The 24184-nt window shown below is 37.8% G+C and overlaps 3 protein-coding genes across 3 annotated transcripts in view; 1 reads left to right on the top strand and 2 right to left on the bottom strand.

Moving 5' to 3' along the window:
• Positions 1-70: 70 nt before the first annotated feature.
• On the bottom strand, positions 71-3207 carry pigw (phosphatidylinositol glycan anchor biosynthesis, class W). The gene is made up of 2 exons (XM_079871862.1): positions 2933-3207; positions 71-1767 (listed from the first exon to the last, which is right to left on the bottom strand). Exon 2 carries the CDS (start codon positions 1762-1764, stop codon positions 298-300), a length of 1467 nt encoding a protein of 488 aa, XP_079727988.1. The 5' UTR covers positions 1765-1767; positions 2933-3207; the 3' UTR covers positions 71-297.
• A 38-nt stretch (positions 3208-3245) lies between these two features.
• Positions 3246-24184, top strand: part of myo19 (myosin XIX) — a 43381-nt gene continuing 22442 nt past the window's right edge. The window contains exons 1-8 of the mRNA XM_079871843.1: positions 3246-3522; positions 14466-14613; positions 16543-16691; positions 21519-21632; positions 22823-22949; positions 23065-23134; positions 23221-23323; positions 23516-23612. Coding sequence (XP_079727969.1) covers positions 3406-3522; positions 14466-14613; positions 16543-16691; positions 21519-21632; positions 22823-22949; positions 23065-23134; positions 23221-23323; positions 23516-23612 — 925 coding nt within the window. The 5' untranslated portion in view covers positions 3246-3405. The remainder of the gene's footprint in view (positions 3523-14465; positions 14614-16542; positions 16692-21518; positions 21633-22822; positions 22950-23064; positions 23135-23220; positions 23324-23515; positions 23613-24184) is intronic.
• On the bottom strand, positions 4436-9800 carry LOC307158872 (uncharacterized protein). The gene is made up of 3 exons (XM_079871844.1): positions 9496-9800; positions 8369-8435; positions 4436-8132 (listed from the first exon to the last, which is right to left on the bottom strand). Exon 3 carries the CDS (start codon positions 8119-8121, stop codon positions 5272-5274), a length of 2850 nt encoding a protein of 949 aa, XP_079727970.1. The 5' UTR covers positions 8122-8132; positions 8369-8435; positions 9496-9800; the 3' UTR covers positions 4436-5271.

Here is a 24184-nt window from a genome sequence, read left to right as displayed (position 1 = left end):
ATATATATATATATATATATATATATAAGAAATGTTGGCCAAATAGAGCATATAAAAAGACACAAATCTGAATCTAAATCTCTGACGTGATGTCCATGTTATTTGCATCTAATATTGGCATGAAATCATCCCATTTAGTACTTTAATATTTGATATATAACACAGATTACACATATAATAACAGCATATTTACAAATATCCCGTGCACTTTTATTTGCAATTAAACAATTTACATATTTCACAGCAGTAGAAACGAGAGATCCAGAAAGAGAAACCTAAAATGAACTAAAAAGGTGTTCACCAGAACTTAATGGTTATTTTATTGATATGCAAAATAAATATGACCAAGCTGTTCACGAACATATAGAAGAGCAGAACACTCACACCTAAAGCATCACTGCTATTCAGAGTGTCCACGAACACATTGGTCAAACCCGTCATGATGTTCGCCAGCAGGAAATATAACAACTGATTGCGGTTAACAGACTGTACGAGGCATAACGCATCCATACTATTTCTAATTTTCTCAGACTTGCTATTTTGCTGTGGACACCACGATGTGGACACAAGTGAAAAACTAGAGATGACTTTAGAAAACAGCAACACTAAATCAGCGATGCTTAAACAAGAGAGAAAGAACATGGCTTGCGCTACAGTCCAAACGCAGAAGGAAAGATTGGCCATTCTGCGTGACACTGGCTCGATGCATCTCTGGCACGCGTATAAAGCGCAAAACAAGCCAAAGCTAGTCAACAGAAGGTTGCGGATCACTCTGATCCAGTCTTGGACTAAAGCTCTGCTTTGCATGAGGTAATGGCCGATCTGAACCCCGGCCATGTAGACGGCTATGTAACCCACGACCGAGAAGATGCCCTCTTTGTTTTCCTCCAGAAAGCCTGAGCGGTCATTATTGTGGATGAGAAAGGACTTCAGACCTGTTGTTTCCAGGATAACCTGGTACGTTCCACCAATGAACACGGCAAGAATCCATGAGGAGTTTACCGGAAAGAGAGCCAGAAGTGCGGACGCCACCAGTCTGACGATGGCTAACGTGAAGAAGAAGTTCCAGTGAACTCCATACTCAGTCACATGTTCGTGATACCCGGATGATTTAACGCTTGCAAGCCTCACGAACCCTAACAGGACCAAAGGCCAGACTGAGATGGACTGTTTCAGCACATGACTGATCTTCGATCCGCGCATCTCCTTTCCTCTTGCTTCGGGACACACCAATGCATTGGCGATCACATACGCTCCCACACCGAAATCCATCACTCCCGTTCCATACGTCTCTGTTTTTGCATAACGTCTTGGGAACACGCTGAAATCAACAGCTAAAATGCTTATGGCGGTCTTCACATTGACTAGGACGCGGAACACGGTTACGAACGGGACTAGGTTGGATTCAACTCTGCTTTTCACAAACTTGTCCATCGTATTAGAGAAGGAAGCTCGCTTTCCGTTCGTGTACACGAGGTACAGGACAGCGAAGTCCACTACAGCAATGCCCACGATTACGAAGTGAAGGATGTCGCTTAATGCAGTGCACGACAGGACCAAAGGCATTATTAGAGATGTGAAGTCCAGCAGGAGATGGGATGCCCAGGAGAACGGGAGAATCCCTTTTCCCAGGTGGAAGACTATCAGGAAAAGACCTCGACTGAGGACGCACAGCGGGGCTAAGAAGGATCCCAGAGAAACCTCCGTCAGGCTGGTGCCGTTCAGATTGCTGACGAACGCAACTTTCTCGTCTGGTGATGCCATTGTCTGTACAAAGAGACACACATATTTTATTTATATTATAAAACATAGTGTGTGCGTACACTGCCGTTCAAAAGTTTGGGATCGGTAGGATTTTTTATGTTTTTAAAAGAAGTTTCTTATGCTCAACAAGGCTGCATTTATTTGATTAAAAATGCAAAAATGCAAAAAAAATAAAAAAATAATTAGTAATATTGTGAAATATTATTACAATTTAAAATGACTGTTTTCTATGTGACTATATAGTAAAATGTAATTTATTCCTGTGATCAAAGCTGAATTTTCAGCATCATTACTCCAGTCTTCAGTGTCACATGATCCTTCAGAAATCACTCTAATATGAGGATTTGATGATCAAGAAACATTTATGATTATATCAATGTTGAAAACACTTATTTACATTTTTATTTCAGGATTATTTGATGAATAGAAAGTTCAAAAGAACAGCATTTATCTGAAATAGAAAGCTTTTTTATTTTTTTATTATACACTACCGTTCAAAAGGGGGGAAATAAAAGAAATCAATACTTTTATTCAGCATAGATGCATTAAATTGATCAAATGTTACAGTAAATACATTTCTAATGTTACAAAAGATTCTATTTCAAATAAATGAAACAGAAATTTCTATTCATCAAAGAATCCTGTAAAAATAATTGTCCACAACTGGTGAAGTGTTTTCAACATTGATAATAATGAATATTTTTTTGAGTATCGAATCAGTATATTAGCGTGATTTCTGAAGGATAATGTGACACTGAAGACTGGAGTAATGATGCTGAAGATTCAGCTTTGATCACAGGAATAAATTACACTTTGAAATATATTCAAATAGAAAGCAGATATTTAAAAAATGTAATTTAAATTTATCAAATAAATGCAGCCTTGGTGAGCAGAAGAGACTTCTTTTAAAAACATGAAATATCTTACCGTTCTCAAACATTTTTACGGCAGTGTATATAGTATATTATATATAAATTAATAATACATTTATGTTAATTGGCCAAAATGTTGTCTGATTCTTATGGTAATAAAAAAAAGTTGTAAACCACTCTGCTAATCCTATGGTATTTTTTTATCTCAAACATTTAAGTGCAAATAATTACATTTAAGCGAGTTAATCAAGAAACACATTTACTGAAGCTATTGTATTTTATAAAATGTGACTTACCTCTTCCCGTGTGATGTATCGTGAGACTAAACTACAGAAACCACATGACAACAGTGGCTTGTCAGGATAAACCGGTTTAACACACTAAACAGCGACTCCTATGAATCATTACTGTACTTGTATCTTTTCATTAAATAGTAGAAATACACATCGCTCTAATAAATCGTTTATTTTTCATTAATAATCCTCAGTTTATAACAAAGTGTCGTCGCACATTGGCACTGGAATGTTTCTTTTCCGCGTTGGGCGTGGCTTACGTGGAACGTCACTATATGGGCGGGGACTTTTCTTGAGTGACGTTACTGCGCGTGTCAGTGCCCGCCGGTGTGAGTCGCGCGCGAGTGGGGAGTTTTGTCCTTCACTGAGGAATTTTCATGGCTGGAAAACATAAAATAACTCATAAAGTATCCGCCTAATGGCAGAGATATGAAAAAGTAAATACCGCGAAACGCGTCTTTCTGAAGTTTACAGTCATGGCGAATGTCAAACAGAAGCTTTTATTCCGAAATAAAGACGTTTCGACCGTTAACAGCTCGAGCTCTGACGGGAGTTTGGGAAAACCTGGAAGACCAAATCGACAGAAGGAAAAGGTACACTAACTTTATAATTCACTGCTCATTTAATACGTTTACCTCACATTTTCTTTATGTATAACTAAGTTTAAGATTTATCATCAACAATAAAATGTTTAAATTAAACTGACAAACTGAACAGGAAAATAGGCTAAACGTTTATTTGAAAGCAGCCCATCACAAAAAAATGTTATCAAATATTAATAACCATGTCCAAAAAACATAGTAGTACAATGGTTCACATAAGTATTCATAGTTTTCTCATTTTCTCATCGTTTTTTTGGTAACACTTTATTTTAGTGTCTTGTTACATGTTACATTGTACTTACCATAGTAACAACAGTATATATATATATATATATATATATATATATATATATATATATATATATATATACACTGATGGGGAACACACAGATTTATATTCTCAAATGTCATTGTAAAAAATAAATTAGCTTATTATTATTCCTGTACTAACATTTTATTTTTAAAGGAAGTAATTCAAAAAAGTTAATAAATGTCACCCTAGACTAGTTTTTCTAGTTTTTCTATTGAGTTTAACAATAATTGTTGATAAAGACAAAGTGATTTACTGTGATTATATGTAATCACTATATGTAGGTATGTGACAAAAAAAATCAATATAAAAAAATTCATATATAATCATAACCATATGATAGATAATAAAAATACCTTTAAAATGGTTTTTAAATGATTCAAATCGGATAATTATTAAGAAAGTTATGGAATTTTTAAATTCGGAAATTTGGGGTCATTTTTGTATCTAATTAAACCAATAAAACAATGAAAAACTGTGACCTCTTCCGCTTGACCAAACACTTCAAAATATCATAACTTCCTCATTCCTTGGTCTATTTGCATAATTCAAACACCACAGTGTAGGTAATTAAAAGCCCAACATGATTAAGATGACCTCTTTTTAAAAGGTATATATAAAATTTTTATTATTTCTAATTAACCACTAATTAATGAAACCGAGAGCATCAATCCACACATATCTTTCCATATGAAATCAAAATCCTCTCAAATAAAAGGTATAATCACATATTTATTGTATTAAACAGACAATTGGCATTGCCACATGAATTTCATAGTTTCTTTAGTCATCTTACAAAGCAATTTTACTTCTGCTTACATGATATTAGATTAAATAGAGATTAGTTTACATAGAGATTAGTTTACATGACAAGAAGATCTAAAGAGACAGGCCAGGGTTTTCGTCAAAAAATACGAACTTTTATTTTAATTCTGGCTCAAAATCAGACACACACACACTCGGTCGGTCTCTCTCATACACACACACTCTCTCTCTCACTCTCTCTCTCTCTCTCTCTCTCTCTCTCTCTCTCTCTCTCTCTCTCTCTCTCCCTCCCTCTCCCTCTCTCTCTCTCTCTCTCTCACACACACACACTCTCTGTCTCTCTCTCATACACACACTCTCCCTCACTCTCACACACACACTCTCTCTCATACACACACTCTAGCTCTCTCTCTCACACACACTCACTCTGTCTCTCTCTCTCTCTCTCTCTCTCACACACACACACACACACACACACACACACACTCTGTCTCTCTCTCTCATACACACTCTCCCTCTCTCTCACACACACACACACACACTCTCTGTCTCTCTCATACACACACACTCTCCCTCTCTCTCACACACACACACTCTCTCTCTCACACACTCACACACAATTCTGTCAACAAAACGATTACTAAAATAGTTGAATCGTTTCAGCTCTAGGATAATGTTAGATCTTGGCATATAAGGTCTGCTGCTAATTCATACGCCGACACTTCAAAGTCTACAGCATCATCATACGATTCATTCTCACCCCAATAGGCAATTACATAAGTTCCTTTTTTCTTTTTTTTCAGTTTCTCGACACGTCCTGAGTAAACAGTCTTCTCCCCAGAATCACTATCAAACCATACATGACAAATATTACGGCCCACTAAAGCACCAGAGAGAATATCAGTCACAGCAGAAATGGAGTTTTCTTCCAACTCAGGAAACTCGCTCTCGATCAGGGACACATCTAACACTTTAAGTTTGTTTTCAACAGCTTTTCGCTCCTTTTGATCCTTCTTTTGACGCTTCAGGGCAGCCCTTCGTGATAATTCACCCCTCATCTCCACATGACTTTGCCGATTAATTTGTCTTTTCTTTCGAGCCATACCTACTGCCCAATAGATGATATTTTCCTTTTCAGGATTTTTCAGTTCATCGAGGTACTCAACTAGATGGTTTTTTTGAGCCCTCATCCTAGATGACATGAAGCATAGGGTGGCATTAGGAGCTCGGTGCTTGGCAGCACTAAACATACCGATGATTTCTTCAGAGTCAATGTTGTGTGGCCTAGCTGTTTCTGTTTCTTTCCGTAATTCATCAGTCACAATCAGTTCTAAATATCGTTTGTACTGTCTTTCTATGACAGCAGTTGTAGCAGAAAGACAGGCAGACATCATACTGACAAAAGAATCTTTGTCCGATGGAAACTCTAGGAGTCTGGCTAATGTTGAGTCACACTTGTCAAGGGTGTCACCAAAAAAATCAGTATCACGAGTGAGGACACTGATTGGATCCTGTTGAGCTTCTTTGAGGGATGACAGAACGTTTTTGACAATACTGATTCCTTCCAGGTGATCAACTTGCTTATCGGCAGAAGTGTAAAACTTCTTCATCCAAGGGCCTGATAATAGTTTTCCATTCAAGCCGAGGACCTGGATTTCCAACTTGGCAGTTGGGTTAGTGAAGTCTTTGTGCAAACCTGACAGCAATCCACCACATGACACTGTCCCAGTTCTCAAGAACTTCTCAAACAGTTCATAATGCTCTATGTATTTGCCACATAGGTGAAAAAGTACATGGAGACGATTCCCGCGATAACGAGGTAACAAGCCACGGGGCAAATTGACATCTTCAAGAAAAGTAGTGAAACCCTTTGGGTCTCCCTTCCCATCCTTATAACGGAGTTTGTTCATTTGGAGGACAATGTTTGCTGCCAGACAGTCTTTACCAAATACATGTCCCTTAGAAGTCTCCAATGTCTTCAGTGCAGCCCGGCATGAACTGGCAATGGTGTCGATGGGATGAAGGTGGCAGTTAAGCTCATTAAGAGGTTTGCCCCACGACTCTGAAATTCTCTGGATTGCAGCGTGGTTTACAACTGCGCGGTCTGTCATAACATTTGAAATGTTGCTGATAATAGATTTACGGCAGTCTTGGTAATCACAGAAATAAAAACCTGAATAAACTTTAGCCAGTTCATCAATAGAACTTGTCACATGTTCAGCATAGTCTTCCGCAGTGCCACCAGGTAACTGATCGATGGCTACTACAAAGCACTTTGTTTTAGTTGTAAGATGTATGCTATTTATATGAACACCTTCCTGTGTTGTTGAGTCAAATCCTAGTGTAAGGTTCTCGGTAGTCATTGCCACTTCAGCGGTTTGTAGGTCCGATATCGCACCAAGCTCCCGGGCCATCTGCTCGACAGTATTTCTGTGGGGAACAGCATCAATCTTTACTCCAAATCGCATAGCAAACCTTCTGATGAGTACTGGTATATTCTTAGTAGGAACTTGGTTGATTATTGAATCATACACCATCTGTCTCATATCTAATGAGAACGTTTTCTCATCTTTCTTAGTTTTTTTCTCCACAACAGACGCTTCATTAGTAATGGATTCTTTAAGACAGAGTGTTTCATTCTCTAAGTACCTTATCTCATCATCTTTTTCAGTTAACAAGTTTGAGAGTCTAGTATGGTCATTCTCATGAAGTTTTTTACTAACGGTAGTAAGACGCCTGTTCTTGTTGGACTGCTTCAATCTGCGGTGCTTCTTTTTCAGTCTGGCCAACTTAAATTTAGTTTCCTCTAGCTCAGTAGCACATTTTGTGGTTTTCAGTTCATGTCGAAGAATCCTAATTGTAGATTTCTTCCTCTCTAGGATTTCATCTTTCCTTTTAAGACACTGGTTCAGGTACTTCACACTCTTATGCTGTCTCAGCTTCTTTCTTAACAACTTCATCTCCATAGCATGCTTTTGCTTCATTTCACTTCTAGATTTTGCCATGAGATCCAGTCTTCTCCTCATTTTGAGTTTTCGTGGAGTCGAGACATCTCCCCTTAGCTGTGGAAGGGTGATCGATTCAGGGGTCGAGGCTGAAGGTGTATTCTCAACTGATGTAGGTTCTAACTGTGGAGAGGTGGGTTCGTCACTCATAGATGTAGGAGGATCAGTCCTGGAACTAGGGGAATGATGAACAGGGAAAACTTCATTGCAGATCTCCTTAAACTTTGCCATCTCTGCATCACGAGAGAGGTTCTTAAATCGTTGTAATGATCTGGACACAAGGGATACCACTTGATGCTGTAGAATTGAGATGTCAGGAATTTTGTTACTTATATCCCGGACAACATTCGTCCAAGAATGGTCATTAGAGATGAATGAGAGTAACACGTGACCATTCTTTAGCTCCTCATGATTAGCTGGTACAGCAGTGAAATGTTCCATCAAATACTGACGAGACAGGCCTGGCTGAGGAGAAAACGATCCCCGCTTTGGCTTTTTCTTTGGTGGCATGATGGTATAACCTAGGGGAAAAAAAGAAGTTTATTTAATTTATATCCAATTTAATTCATGAATATTGAATGCAGTTCCAAAATTGCTCATCTAGAAGAAATTTATATTTTGTTGTTGTGGAAATATAAATATGTAAACACCACACGACCTACTCCAGTTTTTCAGTATAATTTAAAATAAATATATACATATTAAGACTACTACTCCATAATTCTATTTATTTCTGTTAGGATGAAAAACAACTCACCTTGGATGATATGAAAGTCAAGTTATTTTCCCACCACTGGCATTGTTTCATCAAGAAGTAAAAATACCTACAAAATAGACAATTATTTATTTCTCAGAAGTAATATTAATTGATGATTGTTATTTATCATTTAGCAATCAATAAATGCATGCATGTTGAATTTTTTTTAAGAATAAACATCAGTACACTGCAAAAAATGCGTAATTAGTATTTTTGTTTTGTTTCCAGTCCAAATATCTAAAAATTATTACATCAAGAAGCATTTACTAGAGAAGTAAAATGACATAAGAAATTCTATTTTGTTTTAAGATAAAAAGAAAGTCATTTAAGTAATTTTTGCTTAAAACAAGCAAAATTATCTGCCAATGGGGTAAGAAAAATAATCTTGTTTTCCATTCGAATTCAGATTTTTTTCTTACCCCATTGGCAGATAATTTTGCTTGTTTTAAGCAAAAATTACTTAAATGACTTTCTTTTTATCTTAAAACAAAATAGAATTTCTTATGTCATTTTACTTCTCTAGTAAATGCTTCTTGATTTAAGAATTTTTAGATATTTGGACTAGAAACAAAACAAAAATACTAAGTAAGAAAAGCATTTTTTGCAGTGTAGGCCAAAGAAATTCATTCTCACAACACACAGCAATGAGGCCTTCAAGTACTAAAGACATTCAGTAATTGTGAAAATAATTAAATTTTACCAACTCTGTGCAGAATAATACAGCACACATTGGCTAAAATGTTTGTAAGATTTGGCCAATCAGCTTGCTAGAAACGGGTCACATGACTTGGCAGGCAGCCAGAAGCACAGTTGTTCCTAAACAAATCCATAGCCATCCATGGTATTTATATATATGTTTGACTAAATCATGACAATAATGTAATCTAGAGATTCTAAACCTTCGTTCTGTATGATTACTTTGAAAAATACTGCACGGATTGATGAAAACTGGGAGAAGTTTTGGAAGCCAATATGACCGAATGGCCGATTCAGCTTTTGACAACAACGTCACTTGCGGATCGTAAAAAAACACATGCGAATGTTACAATCAATCCCAAACTTCACCTAATTCAAGTTAAATGTATATTCTATCAAAAGTATTGGGTTTGAAACAAAAAAATACTCACCTTCATAGCGGATTTTGACGCCAAACACGAGAGAAATGTTGCTTCGCTTGTAGCTTTCTTCTTACGGCAGCCATCTTGGAAATTCGAACGTGAGAATCAACGTGATGACGTAATTTATGTCACTAGTATATGGGCTTTAGAGGTATTCACAAAGCAAAGATACGACAGCTTTCCTAAGTCACCAACGCGCCTGGCGCTGATCACCTGCTGAGAACACAGCCGCGGGAACAAAGCGCTCGTGCGTATATAGGTCAGTTTGTCACATACCTACTATATGAACTGTCTTGTTTTTCCGGTGTTACCTCATTTGTATTAATATATTCATTGACGTGGCTCGTGTTGTCATTGGCGGATTATGCCGCGTGCAGTTAATCTGAAAAAGGCCATGCTTAGATTATTCACCAGGTCAGTCTAATCTGAGCATGCGCACAAAACTACCTAAAAGGCTCTCCTTTTTTTGGCATAACTTTATATGAGGTTAAGGTAAGGTTAGCATACAATCTGTCCAGGAGACAAGTTATTATATTGTTTGTATTCATCTTCATTGTAGTCTAATAAAGTTGCACTATTAAAGGTCACCCTTGGGTATTATGCCTAGTTTACTGTGTTAATAGTGCAGATGGTTTGTTGTGCCATGCAGTGTTTCTCATGCCCACAGATACAGCCATCATCTCATTATTTCCGATCCGTTATGATTCATGACTTCAGTGTTGGTGCCAGCCGGTTGAAACTGGATCATGTAAAATTCTATGGGAATCTGTAATTGTTTTGTTAGATGTTTCTGAATTAATCTGTCATCAATCTATATCTATGTGATCTCTGAGTCTGTACTTAACCAGGTAGTGTTGCTGTGGTTTACCTGTGTAATTGGATTAGGAGCAGGCCTGTCCAGCAGACGGTGTGTACTGTGTATAATTAGCTTGTCTTCTTCAGCCTGTCCTGACCCTTCTCAACACATGCTGTCGTGAGAACATGTGGATTCGCAGCAGAAACGGAGCAAGGACGTGCAATTTCACTCCGTTTATACCCGATATTTATAATTCTCTTGATGAAGTCCAGGCTTGTTGTTTTCGATAACGTTGTTTTTTTTGTTTTTTTTGCTCTGTTGTCGCTCATTAGGAACATTTGCCTGCAAGCGTCTTTCAAGAGAGGAATAGTACAAGCAATTAGTCAGATCTCAAAAAGATGCGAGAAATATGACAAATTTACTGAAACTAGGGATGCACCGATAATATTAACATTTTGGCCGATACTGATTGATAACTGATAATTCTTTATATTTGAAAGATGATAACCCATATATAAATCTAAATCCAAATTTTTACATCATTTTTGAGAGCCTGATTACAAAAAATCTCATCATTAAAATCCATGTCTCAAGCACACAATTATAATGATATTCTCTTTATAAGTTTATGTAGCCGATATGACAGACTTGCACTGAACTGTATTTTCCTTTTTGAAGTGATTTCCAATCATATTTCAAGCAATTCAAAACCATCATGTTGAACAGTGCGCATCTGAAGAGTCTCAGCTGAAGGAAATAATACATTATTTATCGGCTTTAATATATCGGCCAGATTATCTTATCAGGCTGATAATGATAACATTAAAAAAATAAAAATTAACATATATCGGTACCGATACTGATATGGTGGCCGATATATTGTGCATCCCTAACTGAGACCTTTAAAGGTTGTCTCTTTCCTTTGATGTCATGCATAAACTCAGCTGACATAAAACAGGTTTAATGATGATATTGTGCATTATGTGAAATGCGATTGCATACCATGGGCTTTGAATGGATGTGTTGTGTTCTTAAGTTTAAATTAGGGCTGCACGATATTGAAGAAAAATGCGATATGCGATAACTCATTAAATAATGCGATATTCGATATGCGATGCGATAATGCTTAAAGTGTGTAAAATAAACTTTAAATTATCTTTAAAATATCTTTAAAATTATATAACCTACATACGTGTTTCACATTCTTTTCGTGACAATAAAACATCCCTACAGCTTCTGAAAGTGAACATCAGTGTTTTACTGTATATCAGAAGTGTTATTTTAACATCAGTGTAAACCACAGGGTTCAGGGGTCAGGTTATCCTACATTAGAGTTATTAAACAACACAAACTGAATAATCAAATGTAAAAATAAACACTGCTTAGTTTTCACTGTATGAATTAAATATATTCTGATTCTTATTAAAGCTACAAAAGTTATTCAGCCGAGAGCAGCGAGTGATTTCCTCTTTGTCTTTAGTTCATGACCCGTTATTGCAAGCCGTTGCCATATGCATATCACGATATATACATTTGCGATATTTCGATAATTTTGATATATTGTGCAGCCCTAGTTTAAATTATACTGTTTTTAATTAAATTTAGGAATGCATGATATTTCTTCCACGGTGCCACCATATCGGTATCGGCCGATAGATGTTCATTTTTAATATTGTTGTTATCGGCCCAATAAGAAAATATGGCCGATATATTAAAGCTGATAATGTATTATTTCCTTCAGCTGAGACTCTTCAGATGCGCACTGTTCAACATGATGGTTTTAAATGGCTTGAAATATGATTGGAAATCACTTCAAAAAAGGAAAATACAGTTCAGTGCAACATGTGCAGCACATGTCTGTCATATAGGATATATACAATTATAATGAGAACATTATAATTGTGTGCTTGGGACATTAATGGTGAGACTTTTGTTTTTGTAATCAGGCTCTCAAAAAAAATGTATTTAAAAATTTGGATTTAGATTTATCGGCCGATATATCGGTTGACGGCTTTCAAATATAAAGAAATACACACTCACCTAAAGGATTATTAGGAACACCTGTTCAATTTCTCATTAATGCAATTATCTAATCAACCAATCACATGGCAGTTGCTTCAATGCATTTAGGGGTGTGGTCCTGGTCAAGACAATCTCCTGAACTCCAAACTGAATGTCAGAATGGGAAAGAAAGGTGATTTAAGCAATTTTGAGCGTGGCATGGTTGTTGGTGCCAGACGGGCCGGTCTGAGTATTTCACAATCTGCTCAGTTACTGGGATTTTCACGCACAACCATTTCTAGGGTTTACAAAGAATGGTGTGAAAAGGGAAAAACATCCAGTATGCGGCAGTCCTGTGGGCGAAAATACCTTGTTGATGCTAGAGGTCAGAGGAGAATGGGCCGACTGATTCAAGCTGATAGAAGAGCAACTTTGACTGAAATAACCACTCGTTACAACCGAGGTATGCAGCAAAGCATTTGTGAAGCCACAACACGCACAACCTTGAGGCGGATGGGCTACAACAGCAGAAGACCCCACCGGGTACCACTCATCTCCACTACAAATAGGAAAAAGAGGCTACAATTTGCACGAGCTCACCAAAATTGGACAGTTGAAGACTGGAAAAATGTTGCCTGGTCTGATGAGTCTCGATTTCTGTTGAGACATTCAGATGGTAGAGTCAGAATTTGGCGTAAACAGAATGAGAACATGGATCCATCATGCCTTGTTACCACTGCGCAGGCTGGTGGTGGTGGTGTAATGGTGTGGGGGATGTTTTCTTGGCACACTTTAGGCCCCTTAGTGCCAATTGGGCATTGTTTAAATGCCACGATGACCACCATGTACCCATCCTCTGATGGCTACTTCCAGCAGGATAATGCACCATGTCACAAAGCTCGAATCATTTCAAATTGGTTTCTTGAACATGACAATGAGTTCACTGTACTAAAATGGCCCCCACAGTCAGCAGATCTCAACCCAATAGAGCATCTTTGGGATGTGGTGGAACGGGAGCTTCGTGCCCTGGATGTGCATCCCACAAATCTCCATCAACTGCAAGATGCTATCCTATCAATATGGGCCAACATTTCTAAAGAATGCTTTCAGCACCTTGTTGAATCAATGCCACGTAGAATTAAGGCAGTTCTGAAGGCGAAAGGGGGTCAAACACAGTATTAGTATGGTGTTCCTAATAATCCTTTAGGTGAGTGTATGTTATCAGTATCTGCCAAAATTTTCAAATTTGTGCATCCCTTATTACATTTGTATTTTAATTCTGTGCAAAACAGCATCAGGGCTTGAACGTATGAAACATTTCTGAACTGGATTGCTGCATCAATTCAGTCAGTGAGTGAGTGGAACCTGTTCTTTTTGAATGCATGCTTAGGCCTGTCGCAATAATCAATATATCGAGTAATTGTACATGACCTCAATAGTTTTTGGTGACACAATATATCGCCTATTATGTTTACATAATGCATGTCACCAACAGCAGGGCTTGGGCAGTTCCTTCATACACAGAGCGGTCATCGACATGGTGGAAAGGGCGTCATTTGAGGCGTTATCGTGTTTTCCTGAAAACTACAGGCCGTTTAGAAAAGCAAGTCCAAATGCACTCGATTTCAAACAGTTTTAGCAGCAGATGTGGCCTGTTGAAGCTTCTGTCTTTGTTCATATGGACATCTGACTGCTTAGTAGGGTTTGTGTTTTCAGCAATAGTGTGTGCACACTTTCTTCACAGAGAAAAGGAGGACAGGGGAAATGGAAAATCTCCATAAGTGCCTTTAGTGCATTTGCAAGTGTGTTTTAGGGCCGAGCACCGGTGGTGTGAGGACCCTATTGGAATTGCTCCGTTTATTTCTACTTGTTACTTTGCACTTTTTTAAAATAAAATTATAATTTACTGCTTATTCAAGTTTTTTGACACTTCATTTCCGTGATCTAAGGAATTAAAAGGCTGTTGTCATTTGAAAGTGTGTAGAAACTGAAGAAACAGTGCCTACTTGCATTGTTATGCTGTTACTGTATATGATACTATATTCACAGGCATAAAATGGTCTTAAAATGACAATAATATAGTTTATCGCAATTATTTCTGGGACAATATATCACACAGCAAAAAGTAGTTATCGCGACAGGCCTAATGCATGCTCTGAGCAGATTTATTTGCATTATGCAGGTAAATGGACTGACAGACAAAGCTCAGGGCCTCGGGAACCCTCTCAATGATTCACTGGAAGTGGACATCAGAGACTTCCTCATCAATGAAGCTGAACTTCACACGTATGATGACCTCACTAAAGTCAACCCGGTCACCCCTTCCACAGGTACAGTGTGTGTGTGCAAAAGCAATTCAGAGGATAATCGCCTGATTTCAGTTTTAGCATCTGAAATTCTAGGTTGGAGCTTGAATTCTAATTCATAATATCAACCATCACATCAATATCAACATATCATCACATCAAAAATAACTTCATCAATTTATACAATACAGATCAAAGCAGCTTCACATGAATGAACAGGAAAATAGTGTTAAAGAATGTTGTAAAATTAATCAATTATGAAACTAATTCAATTTCAGCTGTAAAGCAGCTCTACTGAAGACAATTGCCCTAGCGTCATAGTCCCCTGTGGTGAAAATCCAGCTTTTAATGTTGTTTATATGTCTATGTGGTGTTTTTAATATGCTTTTAAGACATGTGTAAATTCATAAGTCGACACCATTGCTGAGTATTTTCTCTTTAAAACTGCAGTGAACCAAAGACAGTCTCAAAAACACGGTTTGTAGGGAATATATCGTGTCACAATATAATGAATTAATAATTAACATTAATACATCATTCGACCGGACATCACTGTTTTATGTATATAAATATAGGTTATGTGTGTTTGCGCACGTGATATCAGGAAGCAGCGTAACACACACATGAGGAAAGGAGTGACGGCGGTGTGTAAATCGAGTTACTCTCCCACTTCTGCTAGTTTACTGAGATCTCTTATCCCGTGCGAATTGGCCATTAATATTACAGACGTCCTGTGGTAAAATTACATCACTCCATCCACCCTTGTAAAGCTAATCCTGTCCGAATAGTGTCAGTTTAGTGTCAGTACTACATTAAACTGCTATAAATAATGTTGAATACAATGTATAATAATGCAATCTGGGAATATTTGCGGGTCCTCATAATACCAAATGTCTTATGTTACCAGTTAAAAGTGACCTTCTGTGAGTTCAGATGCAAAAGCCTCTAAGTGCCATCTGAAATTTTCTTCTAGAATGATCATTTTTATAAAGCTCGTATATTTAAGTTCAATAATCTCACTAAAATGGCAATGCAAATTACCTATTAATTGTCATTTAAGTGAAATTACTGAACTTAAACATACAAGCTTTATAAAAATGATCATTCTAGAAGAAAATTTCAGATGGCACTTAGAGGCTTTTGCATCTGAACTCTTCATATCTAGTCAGTGTCTAGTCAAACGTTTTTCTGGCCTTTATACAGTGCTTGCCATGTATTAAGTCTATCCCTCACTGCCTCGTTTTCATCCGTGTTGAATTCCATATGGCGTTTAACCGGCCTAAGGTCTATATCCTGTCATTATCCAGTTCAATTAAGTTCAAATTGTTTTCATCCGATAATGTCAGTGCAGTTACTGACTGTTAATTGTCTTTAAAACCCCTTTTAAATCTGTACTTACTTACAAGACTTTAAAGTCTCCTTGTAGTCAATCATTTTATCCTTTAAAACTCACCTTTGTTCACCAAAATGACACATTTTTAAATGTTTTTTCCTTAAAAAAAACTTCATGTCTTAAAATATCTTGAATGTAACTCGACACCCTTGCCTCATTTAGTATATGCGGTTCTATGAATATGCAAATGAGCCCCGCCTCCACTCACTCCCTCAGCTCAGAGATCCACTGGTTGACGATCACACGTTGATCTGATTGGTTACAAGGTAGTTTGTGACGTCAGAAACACCAGCGATTTCAAAGCGTGTTTTTGAGACTGTCTTTGATTCACTGCAGTTTTAAGGAGGAAATACTCAGCAATGGTGTCGACATGGTTTGTCTTAAAGCATATTAAAAACACATATACGCAACATTAAAAGCTTGATTTTAACCACAGGGGGACTTTAACAAAATAATACAAGTAACATGAATGACTATTTTACCTTATCTTATACTTCTAGCTCTTCTGCTATTGTGAGTCTGTGTTTAATCCCTGCTGTGGTGTTTTGTGTGTCGTACAGTGCTGAAATGTCTGCAGGCCAGGTACAGCGCAAAGGTTTTCTACACACACGCTGGCTGTACGCTGGTCGCCCTAAACCCCTTCCAACCCATCCCTCACCTGTACTCTCTGGATGTGATGAGGGAATATCACTCCGCCCCTCAGCCTCAGGTAAACACACGGACATGAACAAGTCTATCAGTACATCTCAAACATTAAAATGTAGAAGTTACACATACTTTTCTGTGGAAGCGATAAATACCATGAGATTATATGGTCATATGTAAGGCTGGGTGGTTTGATGCTTCATGCCATGAACTGGTAGATGTATGTTAAAGGTGCAGTAAACGATTTCTGAGAAACGCTGTTGAAAGTGGATCGGACCGAGCACCACAACACACTTGTAGCCAATCAGTTGCAGATTTGAAGAAAGACTGTAGAAAGAGAGATGGCTGAGAGACATTACATTTAATCGGAAATTAAATCCAATGCGATTTGGCAAAGGCTGCGATAATTCTTCTTGAATGCACCACTTGTCAGTGCAGCACAGTTCTGTGATCAGTAGTAAATGCTGCTCCATCTGAAAGCCAGAGGGCGCTCTTGCGCAGAAACCCCAAATATTCCCCACAGCAGAAGTAGATAATGCACATCATTCCAGGAAATCCCTATGGGCATCATACTATCACCAGAGAATATCTAATAAGGGGAGAACTTCCACTCTCAGTAAACTTCCGGCTTCTGAACTGGTTGCAGTTTCACTCTGGCTCCACATGAGGGCGCTCACAGGACGAGTGCAGTTCCACTCTGGCTCCACATGAGGGCGCTCACAGGACGAGTGCAGTTCCACTCTGGCTCCACATGAGGGCGCTCACAGGACGAGTGCAGTTCCACTCTGGCTCCACATGAGGGCGCTCACAGGACGAGTGCAGAATGAATGGAGGTCTATGGCGCTATACCCCTCAAAATCCACTTTTCTCAGGATATAATTTTTTGTATAGTAATTTGAATGTTGTATTCGAAAGGAGATGCAAAGAAATTACACATTGCTGGGTGTTAGATTTTTTAGAGTCACTTATTTGCTTTAAAAAGTCTTTTAAAATGTCATTGACGTCATACACATCGTACGACCAGAGATACTGCTTTACGGCAATGCTTCAGTCACTCTGGTGCTTTCAGCTCTGCACTTTCTTTTCTCTCGAGGCATTGACAACACGGCTGACACAGGGAAACACACGTGCTAGAAGAGCTTTAGTTTTGTTGTTTTAAAAGACCACGCCGAAAATACACACACACACACGATGCCATCAAGCGGTATCTCTGCGTATCTCTCTCGGTTCATTAGCAGAATGCTAGCGTGTTATGGGCAACAACAACTCAACCTGTAAGAAATCGAATGGACATAAGTACTTGTTCATTCAACTTTCGACCTATAACCCATGTTGAACTTGCAAAACCTACAATCAAATCTGAGATTTCTCAACGACAATCGGGTGAAAGAGACAAATTTAGCCGTCTAGCCCCATAGACTCCCATTCATTCTGCACTCATGGGCGATCTCCCCCAGTGGAGCTCTGGTGGAACTACAACCACAATTCGGTACAATAGGACTTAATAGGGAGTGGCCAGGCTCTCCGTAGACGGGCTCTGCTATCACTGCAGCTGAATAAACAGAAGATTGAAACGCTTTGATTTGATTAAACATGACTAATAAACACACAAGTTCTTCAAGCCTTCTCTGGTATTTTCATGATAATAAAGTATATTTATAATGCAGTGATAATTGACACAGCTTTTATCACTGTATAGAATACTATGAAATATATTGTGTGCCTTATTCTGTGTAAGAAGCCACATCATCTCACAGAAGGATGTTTTCAAACACTCATCTGATGTTATGAAGTGAGTTTGGAGTAAAAATGTTATTAAATGTTCTTTTGTTGGACAAGAGGTTCTTAAATGCTTCTCATGTTTGGAAAGATGTTTGACGCGTGTTGCATTTTCAAATGCACGTTAAACTCGCAGTGCTTTCAGATGGAGCAGCGTTCACTACTGATCACAGAGCCGCGCTTCACTGACAAGCTACGCATAAAATAATCACAGCCTTTGCGATTTAATAATCGCACTAAGACAGAACGGTTTAAGCGCAATTTTGGGATAATTGCGATTAATCGTTCAGCCCTAATACGTGAGTATTATCGGTTTTGCTGTGTTTCATTCACAGAACCAAGATATACTGTTGTTGTAATGTTAGCTAAAGTAACAGGACAACCTTGTCTTTCGTTCCCCATCTTCGCATTATTTTTCATTAAGCATTATTTGCTTCCCTTTAGCTATGATAAAGAGACTTTTGTGCATTTGCAGGCGGAGCATTGAATGGAGGGGTGTGTTTGTTTGGGTTCATTTCAAATATCAATAATGTTGCTCATAAATCTCTAACTGCACCTTTAACTGGTGTTGATTTTGCTATATGATTAGGGTTAGGGTTAAACAATTAGACACCAACAGGAAAACTGAAGCCTTAAATATAACAAACTGCATTGCAGAGGGCAACTTTATTGCACCAAAAACAACAGCTTTGTTGAATGGGAATTACTTTGTATCCTTGTTTTTAACGAGGTGTAACTAGGTTATTGTACGACAGCTTCAAGCATGGCTCAGATGAAGCACCTTTCATTTATTTAGTATTTGCGTTATTATTAAATTGATCAAAAATAGACAATACTGCTTGAGTATGTAGTACAGAAAATATTTCTAACTAACTACATTGTGATTATCTACATTAACCAAGATATAAAGATTTTAAGTCATGACACCCACCTCTAGTAGCATGTTGTCTTTGGAAACTAGAGATCTGTACTGTTAATGCATAACAGATGACAGGATGATCTGGCTTTTGTCAAAGCGGAGGACAGAGTCAAAACAATGTTTGCACACCTGGTCTGTTCAGTGCGCTGCAGGTTCTGTGGGATTCAATATGAAGTTAATGAGTCAGTCTTTAACTTTTTATATTTAAAAAAGTCTATAATGCCTTTGTTACGTCTTCTGGTCACCAGCTGCCATTCATTTGTGCAAAAAGTAAAATACAAACTATTAGTCTATTATTAATGAGTTTTGACCTTTTCGTATCTACGCCATGGACCAGTAACAATGCTTGCTCTCCTCTGCATGTTTATTTTGACATCTGAGAATGTTAATGGAAAAATTGCAAACCAGGAAGTTGGATATAAATGAACTGAGGTCACTCTAGATGATATTGACCCACATTTTATGGCCGTTTTCTGGGACAGGTAAGGGTAAATTATAGGGCTGGGAGGAAAAATGTATTCACCTAGCTATCGTGATTTATTTTTTACGATTCTAAAACGATTTTTTTTGTTCCAGAATCGATATTAATTCAAATTCAATTGCTTTATTTTCGTCCTTGCTTGTAGATGAGGTTGACAGAAGTTAGCCACTTTCGTTCCAACAGAGGATGAAATGTGTCGTTATCTATGAGTGTTGAGTGTCATAATATCCCAAGTGGATGCGTGGAAGAGACGTGAGACTGAACGCACTGAAAAGCCCTCGCGCTGCTCATATACTGAGAGAGAGAAGACAGTAAAGCTGCATGATTCATCTTTAAAAGACTGTGATCTCAATTCAAACACACACACGATCTTTCAATCCGTCTGTCTATTAAACTTTGACAAAATCATATCGCAACATTCAAAGCTGTGTTGGCGCTGACCCGGAGAGTCGTCATGAAACAGTATTTTCAACCTCATAGTATCATTATTTCTGTGATGCAGTAGTTAAAATTATCATAGAAGTACTTGGATAAAAGTTTAAAGTTCAAATATGAACACTGATGTCTACGATAGCGATCAAAATCAGCTTTTGATAGAAACTTGGTGCTTAAAATTATGCATTTATCGATTACATTGTTTCGCCACTAATGTAATTGGCGACAAGTGACTGTTAAAAAATGTATTTGTTATTGAATCATTTATTAAAGAGAATGTAGTATTGTATGATGCTTCTGAAGTAGAAGTCAGAAAGATGTGATGATTTGTTGTTGTAAATATGACTCATGTACAGTCTGTATAAGTGTATGATTTAACTTTTCCCGATGGTCAAGTGTTAAATAAATTGCATTATACCATGGGCTGTTTAAATACTCGATTCTGATTGGCTGGAAGGTGTGCAGTAAAACCGTTTAATGCACAGGTAGTTCCAGTCAGTTTGATTACAGTTCGAAATTAATCCGCTACATTGGTAACCATAGTAACACAGATACACTTGCAAGCAGAGTGAGAGACGCATATGAAAACGTTTAGGTAGGCTTAAGCAACGAGGGGACTGTAGCTGCTAGACTTTAAAGAAGAGATCGACGCACACATGTAACGTTAACTCGTGCACGCATCTCTCTCTCTCTCTCTCTCTCTCTCTCTCTCTGTTCCTTCTCCTTCAGTTCTCTGTCTCTCTCTTTTAATAATGAATTTAAATAAATGTGAATTCATTCAAATAAAAGCAATCCGATGGCTCTACTTTATTTAAAGCGGACGGAGTGCAAGAACTGACGAGCCTAAACTTAAGAAATAACCGTCATTTTTACACGTCTGTTAAAAAATTACACTGTAAAAACAGTTACAGCTTTAACTTATTTTTAACTTGGCAAATAACCAAGGTATAAGCGGGATAATCCACGGCTAGCCATGCATTAAAGAATTTTAATGCACTTCGTAGAGGCAACCACCCTCCGCTTCGCGTCGGGTGGTTCTTCGCCTCTACGTTGTGCATTAAAATTCTTTAATGCATGGCTAGCCGTGGATTATCCCTTACATATATTGAAATATCGAATCGCAATTCTTAAAAAAATCGCAATACATATCGTATCCCAAGTATCGTGATAGTAGAAGAAATGGGTGTATCGTCCCAGCCCTAGTAAATTATATTATGCTGGTTTACAGAAAGCACTGTTATACAGAAGGAAATGTTAAAGCATCTCTTTGTACGTAGGAATTTAAGCCACACATCTTCATCGTAGCAGAAGAGGCGTATAGGAATGTGCAAGGCCAGGTGGAGCCCATGAACCAGTCGCTGGTCGTCTCTGGAGAGAGCGGAGCTGGGAAGGTAAGCGGTGTTTGTGTGTTTTGTTGGTTCCCTGATTCATGTTTTCCAATGCATGTGAGTAATAACTACTACACAAAATGAACAGTCCTAGCTCTATGTAAACATCTCTTCACGTGTGGATTTAGTGACAGAGCTTTACTGTAGGTTGCTCTATACTTCAATAAAATAAATATACAAGATTTAACTCTTTTTTAAGTCAGTTTAATGGAATTTAAGTTGAAATGATTTAATCATCCAAGTTAATTGTTCTTAAAAACGTAAAGCAGCAACTAATGTTTTTTTTACAGTGTAGTTGGCTAACGATGCTTTTGGGAAAAAGATCAGGCTAAAATTATCTAAATAAACTTGCTGTTTGTTTTTTGACGTTGTGAATGTGATTCCTCAGAAAGATCAGCATGTTAGAAAATTATGAAAGTTTAGAAAGCCTTTTTTTGCATTTTGTGTTCTGGGGCCGGTTTCACAAAGCTATTTTAGAGCGGTCTATAGTGTTAGACAAGTCTAACATTTGCTCATAGACTAGTCTAATGCAAGGTAGACTGTTTCACAAAAATAAAGACTGACTTAATTTAGACCAAAAAAATTAGACACCTAACCTAGGCTAACTTAGGTCTAAGACTCTGTTACCTTGGCAACCAGCAGTAACAATCAGTTACATTACAAACAGCCAAAAGAAAAGGGGAAATGGCTCATAATTTAAACATTTCTTCTTGTTACTACATTCTCCACTAAATTTCCCAAGTAAAATGTCCTTGTAACTGTTAAACTCCTCCAACAAACACATATTTTCTGCACTGAGCGGTTGAATGCGCTTACTCGATCCGCCATGTTTTTTGTTTTGAAAAGTGTCTTATTTTACCCAGAATGCACTGCAGTGTAGTCCTACTTAAGACAGTCAGAGTCTTCAGTGCTTTGTGCAACGGTCTGATTTAGATGTCTATCTGAAGTCTGACTATCTACTATATCTAAGCCATAGTCAAAGTCTATCTTTGTGAAACCGGCCCCTGAATTTTGCTGTTTCATAGTACAGTGAACTCTCTTAATATAAAAAAAAAGTTTGGAAAGTTTGATTTCTTATATGATGTCTTTTAACCGGTCTGTCAAGCTCAATATTTCAAACACATATTAATACGTCTTTTTGACGGATCTCAAAGCGATTTAGACCACATCTTCTGTACTAAATCTCTCTTCAGACATGGACGTCACGCTGTCTGATGAAGTATTATGCCACTGTGGCCGCCTCTTCTCAGAAGTCCCAGAACACAGTAGAGAATATAGAAAGACGAGTACTGGACTCCAACCCCATCATGGAGGCATTTGGTGAGAAAGACTGAGAGCATTTTATGTTGTACTTTTGTTTCCTCTATAATTATCAATGATATCTTCAATAGACTCTTTCCAAAAGGCTTTATTTTTCTTTTCCATTCTTCCCCAGGCAATTCTTGCACATTACGCAACAGCAACAGCAGTCGCTTTGGAAAATACATTCAGCTTCAGCTCAACGGGTCAGTTGTGTTTTCTCTCAGACTTCAGGCACATGAACCTAAAGCATCTTGTGATTGTTTTAAACCATTGTGATTTTATAATTCAGCTCTCAGCTGCTGGTTGGGGCGTCAGTGCATACGTATCTCTTGGAGAAGACCCGAGTGGCAATCCAAGCACCAAATGAGAGAAATTTTCACATATTCTACCAGGTGAAGTAAGAGCCTGCATTCACAAAACCTACCAGGAATACAAATACTACAAAAGATGTCCATTTCCAGTAATATTATCAGTTCTAATGCCCTTTATGTTTAGATCATCTACAAACATTTTGATGTCAGACAATTTTGTTTGCTTGTGTGTTCATTTGTATGTTGGTTGTTTACTGTTGGTTTGATTTGAAGATGATGAAAGGAGCCACAGACAAACAGAGACTGGAATGGATGCTGCCTTTGGAACAAGACTTTGCTTGGTTGCCACATGCTGAGAAAACCTTAGAAGGCAAGAATTAAAGTTCAAATCCCCCTGTAGTCATTAATTTTATCCCTTAAAACTCATCTTTGATCACCAAAATGGCATATTTAAATGTTTTTTCCTTGAAAAAAAATTCTGAATGCCTTAAAAATAGCTTGAATGTAACTGGACACCCTTGCCTTATTTAGTGTACTGTTCTATGAATATGCAAATGAGCCCCGCCTCCACTCACTCACTCGTTAACGATCTGATTGGTTACAAGGTAGTTTGTGGCGTCAGAAACACCAGCGATTTCAAAGCGTGTTTTTGAGACTGTCTTTGGTTCACTGCAGTTTTAAGGAGAAAATACTCAGCAATGCTGTCGACTTATGAATTTACACATGGTTTGTCTTAAAGTATATTAAAAACAACACATACAGGGCTCCAGACTAACTTTTTTTTATTAGGAGCGCTGTAGCCCCTGACTTAAAATTTTAGGAGCGCAAGCAGAAAACTTAGGGGCACACTTTAAATCACTTGCAATGCAATTATTCATATTTTCCCCCCACATAACTGTATTACTGACAAATGCTTTGATAATAAATAGACTTAACGTACAG

Source organism: Squalius cephalus (assembly GCF_949319135.1).
Source record: "Squalius cephalus genome assembly, chromosome: 5".
NCBI classification, from domain to species: domain Eukaryota; kingdom Metazoa; phylum Chordata; class Actinopteri; order Cypriniformes; family Leuciscidae; genus Squalius; species Squalius cephalus.
This window is presented reverse-complemented; position numbering and strand designations above follow the sequence as displayed.